The sequence below is a fragment of the Terrapene carolina genome, unplaced genomic scaffold (genome assembly GCF_002925995.2).
Source record: "Terrapene carolina triunguis isolate 2854851 unplaced genomic scaffold, T_m_triunguis-2.0 Scaffold51781, whole genome shotgun sequence".
Lineage (NCBI taxonomy): Eukaryota > Metazoa > Chordata > Testudines > Emydidae > Terrapene > Terrapene triunguis.
This window is the reverse complement of record NW_020716132.1, coordinates 40,096-46,202: the sequence shown is the minus strand read 5'-3', so window position 1 is coordinate 46,202 and position 6,107 is coordinate 40,096. Positions and strand designations below refer to the sequence as shown.

Here is a 6,107-nt window from a genome sequence, read left to right as displayed (position 1 = left end):
AGGGGGGATCAGCAGGGGGCGCTCTCCCCTGGCAGTTAGTGCTGGCCCCAGGGCGGCGCGAGGGGGGTGCTGTGGGGCAGGGAGAAGGGTGGGGGCTCAGCAGGGGGCGCTCTCCCCTGGCAGTCAGAGCTGGCCCCGTGGGGCACTAGGGGGCGCTGTGGGGCAGGGAGAGGGGTGGGGGCTCAGCAGGGGGTGCTGTGGAGCAGGGGGATCAGCAGGGGGCACTCTCCCCTGGCAGTCAGGGCTGGCCCCAGGGCGGCGCTAGGGGGTGCTGTGGGGCAGGGAGAGGGGGGGGGGTGCTGTGGGGCGGGGGGCTCAGCAGGGGGCACTGGCCCCGCCCATGCACAGCCTCTTCCCATGCACTGCGTCCACTGGCTCGCGTCGGACCCGCAGTGGAACGAGGCTGTTTCAACAGGCCTTGTGGGACCACGCCAAGGAGGACCCGGCCCGAGCGTGGCCACAGGGTCTTGTTACGAGTATTGGCATCAGCTCTCCGAGCGCAGGCAGGACCCTGCCCCTGCAAGTGCCCACCAGCCCCAGCCGCTCGCTCGCCGCAGGCCCTTAGCGGCTCGGGCACAGCAGCCACAGACACAGCCCAGGCCCGGCCGATTCCCCTGTAAGGGGCCGGGGTGCAGGTGGGCTGGCGGCACAGTGAGCAGGGGTTGGAGGTTCAATGAGGAAGAGTTGGAGTCAACGTCAGGCTGGGGCTGGAGGCAGGGCCTGGCTGGAATCGGGGTCAGAGGCTGGAGCCACCGCGGGCCCGAAGTCTGTGCAGGTCCCAGACAACATCCTGGGGTCGCTCCAGGCCAGTCAGCGGGCCCCCGGGTACTGCCACGCCGGGTCTCTGGGCTGGCACGTCCTGCAGCGCCTGCTCTCCATGGGGCTGCCGGTGGCACCTGGGCAGGGTCCCCTTATCCTCTGGGCCAGTGACCCTCTCGAGGTTACTAGCCAAAGGCAGCAAGTGACCCGACTGGTCAGAGCCCCCTGTGTTCCCCTCTGAGCCCGTGTGCCAGCAGCCCAGCTTGCCTGGGGGAACCGGACAGCACCCAGGAGCCCCCCAGAGCCGCCCCCTGAGTCCAGCCCTTCACAGCTGGCCAGGTACAGTGATTAGGGAGATGTCTCGGAGAGCGTATGGACAGGCGCAGGGACTATGCCAGCCCACCCGAGCTACAGCCGGGCACACGGCAGAGCCCAAACGAGCCACACTGGGCAGCTACCTTCAGGAGACCCTAGACAAGGGCTTGAGTCAAAGCTGCACTTCGCTGGCCGGGCACCAGGCCTCAGCGTTTAGAAAACAAATGGAAAGTTCCAACTACGTGTTGACTATCAGCCCTGAATCCGGTCATGATTAGAAACCAATTCCTGTTACCCTAACCCCCGAGTGACTGGACTGCGTGCGTGCCGCCTGGGTATACACAAAGCTAGACCCCGGGGGCATGCGTAACCCCCCCACCTCCTGGGTGGGGCTCTGTCCCGTCTAGTGGCACCGAGACCACTTAGAGAGAAAATGAGTCTGCTCTGCAGCTGTAGCTAACAGCCAGCTGGCTTTGACCTCGTGCAGTAGAGGCCCATGCGCTAAGCTCCAGAGATCCCAGGTTTGCTCCCGCCTGCCGACGGCGACCGGGCTCTGTCTGCATTACGCATGCAACCACCCAGAAGCTAGTACTGGAGACGAATGGCACCTTTCAAACGTGTTACAGTCACTTTGACGAGCGCTTGATGCCCTTGGGGTTGACAAATGTGCCTGCGACTTTCCAACAGTGCAGCCCTGATGTTCTCCGGGGTTTTCGGCACCAATTCATGGCGCTGGCCTGGCTGCCAGACTGAGGTTTTTGGAGAACACGTCTGGTCCGGCTCTGCCGACGCGGCCACTGTCCGACACTAGAAACGTGCCTCTGATCAGGCCTCCAGAGCCTTCCTGGGGTTCATGGCATTGAAATGACCCTGCACCGGGAAAGGCCTCAAGTGGGTGGCCCCAATAGATGTTCTTGAGCCTCCACTGGGGGTTCATCCCAATGGTCTCCGAGCGGAGCCCCCCCCACTGCCCTGCCAAAGCACCAGGCTCCCGAGGCCCAGAGGCTCTTGAGCAAATAAAAGCTCCCAATTACCGTCACCCCCCTATGGCCACCCGGAGCCCCCACAAGCCTTGGCAGCGGCTGGGTGCTCAGCGTGGGGCCACCTCGGCGGCCCTCAGCACGTGCTGCTCCATGCCCCGTTCAGTCCAGGACATGCCCCCCCCCCACCCCCCCAATAACAATTAGTAAATGTTGGCCAACAAGCTCCTGGCAATAAAACCACCTACAAAGAGCCACGTCGCTATGGAGACAGGGCCAGCAGCCCCGGCAGCTGGACACCCCCGTGAGCACCGTGAATATGGGCACAGGGCCAACGCCTCCACCAATGACAGCACTGGGGGGTTGCTTCGATTTCAGACCCCTCTGTGACGAGTGGGGTTTTATTCATCTTACTGGCCTATACAAAGACGGTGTGTGCCTCAGTTTCCCTGTGTGCTGCACCATACTGCGGGGGTGGGAATTGGGGGTGTGAGTTTGCTGAGGCCCTCGGGGGAGGTGAGGCTGCCCAGCTAGTTGCACCTGTGTAACCTGAGACCGAGGAGGCGGATGTGACCAGGTGGGCCCAGGAAACGAGACAAAGGCCAGAGGAAGGGCTGGAGAGTTTCAGTTTGGAGCTGGCTGAGGAAACGGAGGGAGGCCTAGAACTGGGGTCTGGGCTCCCTGCCCCCAAGATGGACCTGACTGAGGGGGTTCTGTTCTCTGTACCTGCAAGACCTGTCTTGGACTGTGTTCCTGTCGACTAATAAACCTGCTGTTTTACTGGCTGGCTGAGAGTCATGGGGAATTGCAAGAAGTGGGGGGGGGGGCAGGGCCCTGTGGCTGCCCCAGGAGCCCCGCCCAGGTGGACTCCCTGCAGGAAGCGCTTGGTGTGGAAGGGGTGTTGAATGCTCTGAAGTCAGATCCAGGAAGGTGAAGCCGTGTGAGCTTCTTGCCCTGGAGACAGTCTGCTCAGGGAGAGGAGGCTCCCCAGAGCCCTGCCTGGCTGCGTAGGGAGCAGCTCCAGAGCATCGCCCGGGGACTCCGTGACACCCTCCATTACCCAGGAACCAACACCAGCCCAGCCGATGCTTAAGGGAGAATGTTACACCCTGACAGAATGAGAATATTGTGTATGACGACTGTATGTGCCTCAGTTTCCCCTCTGTGCTGCATGGTTAACTGGGTGTGGGGTGGGGGTTGTTTATGCTCTGCAGAGACCTAGGTGTGACTGTCATCTGGGGTCTGGACCCAGACAATGGCCCGGCCATTCTGTACCTAGCAACTAAGGAGCAGGGGGCCACGCCCTGCAGGAAGCCAGCCAGCTGTGAGGACGAAGGAGGATGGCCGGGGGCCCACGTTTGCCTGGTCACAGGAACAAGAGACGGAGGAGCAGCCCTTGGGGGTTGTTGCGAGGGCCGCTGGAAGCAGGGCTCTGCTGCGCCGGGCTGAGCGGGGGGTCAGAGGGCTCTGGGTGAGGTCTGACCCGGATGGACTTTGCTGTAACTCTCTGTGCTAAGCTAAGGCCTGGCCCAGACATCTACTAACGCTCCTGCCGTCCCAGCGCCGGCTGAGTCACTGCAGAGTCAGGACCTTGGGGCGCATGGCTCCCTTGGGGGTGTAAGTCTCCCCAGGTGTCCAATCCAGGTGGAGTCATGGCAGGGAGCTCCCGGCGTGACCCAGGGGTGCTGAAGGCTCCAGGAGGCGGTGAAGCCGAGGGACTGACCCCAGGAGAGGCTGACACACCGACGGGCCCCGAGCCGTGCGAGAGCACCCGGCCGGCGGATCTAAAGGACTCAAACCCTAAAACCTCCTGCAACCTCAAGCCTCCAAACGCTCAGCCTGGCTCCCCGCCAGATCTGCTCCCCTCCACGCTCAGCTGCGCAGGAAGCCATAAGTCTATAGGGGCTGGGGGGCTGCTGCACCCCCGGCTTGCAGGGGTTCCCATCTGAGCCAGGGTTTGCAGTTTGGCTGGGTGGCTCTCAGCCCCCCTGTACACACTGCTCCAGTCCCCTGCGTAAGTGAGGAGCCCCTGGACGTCTGGACAGGGAAACTGCCTCAAAGGGTGTAAACGTTCCCCCGGCCCGAGGTGTGCAGCCCTACAGGTCTGTCGCAGGCCTCGCCTCCCGTCCGGGGGCCTCGCAGGCAGCCCCCAGCGCAGCCGACACAGAGCCACACACACAAACCGCTGAGCCTCAGCGCCGAGTGCGGGGAGCTCCCCCCGCTCTGGGAGCAGGGCCCACCCCACGGCACACTGCATCCCGGCACTGGCCACCCTCCCGCCAGGAACCTCCCCGGCTCTGCCCGAACCATGGAGCCGCCTCCATGCAGCGTTGCCAACCGAGGCTCCGGCGCATCTCCCACATCAGGCACGATGCTCTCCAGATGTTGGGCATCCGCTCCTGCCCCTCCTCCGCCTGCCACCTTCGGACTAACGGGCGAGCGACAGGAACCGGCCCGACCCTGGAGCCATGTCCCATCAACCCCTGTCTCCATCAACCCCTCCCGCCTGGCCCCAGGCCGCACCCGCAGCCACGGGGCAAAGCCCGGCTTGTTCCAATGATGGGTCCACCCGCATGTTACCCAGAGCTACCCCCAGCACCCACAGCCCAGCAGCCCTGAACCGGACCCAACAGACGGCTGCACGGCTCTCGACGAAACACCTGCCCCCAAACCGGCCCTCTCGTCACTGGCTGGGCTCCTACCGCCTTCCCCGGCAAATCAGCCCAGCCCCCCTGAGCTCGCTGCACCCCGTTCTCTCTGAGTGCACCCCACTTTCCATAACTCACTCTGGGCCCCTTCACTGGCCCCCAGCCCTGCTCGCTCCAGGCCCCCCACAGCCCAGATGCTGTCATCAAATAGAAAAGTATTATTACATTAACACAATAAGGCACCAGAGGGGCTGATGACCCCCCACCCCCCACAGCGTCCCTTCTCCTTCCCTGTGTTTACATGCAGCCCCAGGCATGTTGTGTCCGGCTGGGTTGTAAATGTCTCTGCAGCACAGCGAGCTGTCGATTATATTTGCTTGTGACGTGCCAGGCAGGCCTCTGGGACTGGGCAAACATTACTCACGGAGCGCGTGCGCTCACAGGTGCACACACACACATCGCCATGCTCATGCACACACAGAGAAATGCACACCGCCCAGGTGCACACTCGCACACACAGGTGCACACTGGCACCCTGCCATGCAGGATCTCACACACACACACAGGTGCACACTCGCACATCAAATACTCACTTACACACACACCTCCATGCACACTCACACACACACAGAAATGCACACTTGCATGCTACAAGTAAACACGTGCACAGGAGTGACACACCTGTTGGGGACAGGTACATGTGCATGATGCTGTGACGAAGTGGGGGATTTTCTTGTTTTCGGTGGGGTTTCAATGGTTTGCATGTGGAGGGGGTGGGACTCAGTTTCCCTGGGTGTTACTGGTTTAACGAGGTGAGGGGAGAGGGAGTTTGTTGGTACACAGGACCGGAGAGGGAACTTGGGGCCCCAGCCAATGGCCTGGAGGATGGATACCCCAGCGATCGGTGACCTGAGACCCCGACCCGGAGACCCAGCTGAGGAGACACAGCCGGTTCTGGCCAGTGGGAGGACAATGGGCTGCAGAGTGAGGACCCAGTGACCGAACCAGCCGGTTCCAGCCAGAGGACAGAAGCGAGGAGAGGAGGCCCCAGTTGTGACAATGCGGTTCTGGCGGAACCCACCTGAGAGTGCCAACTCAGGACAAATTGCTCAAACAGGGCAGTTACAGCCCAAGGCTGGGGTTTTTTCCACCTCTAAGGCAAACCAAACCAGCCAGACTAGGAGGACTTCGGTCTCACCCCACTGGCTAACCGCAAGTCTCACAAGCAATCTCCTAAGACACTCCAGTTTCCCAGTATTACCACCAGTGCCCCTTGTTATGGGGACAAATGGTTATGAAAACCAATACCCCAGTAAAAGAAAAAAGGTTCTCCTGATCCCAAAGGACCAAGCCCCAGACCCAGGTCAATATACAAATCAGATCTTACCCACAAATCACGCTGTTG

General features: G+C 61.9%; 1 protein-coding gene across 1 annotated transcript in view; it reads right to left on the bottom strand.

Moving 5' to 3' along the window:
- Positions 1-736: 736 nt before the first annotated feature.
- The window catches only part of LOC113405966 (ubiquitin carboxyl-terminal hydrolase 19-like), a 42,178-nt gene continuing 36,807 nt past the window's right edge, over positions 737-6,107 (bottom strand). Inside the window, 1 exon segment of the mRNA XM_029914474.1 lies at positions 737-1,026. Coding sequence (XP_029770334.1) covers positions 737-1,026 — 290 coding nt within the window.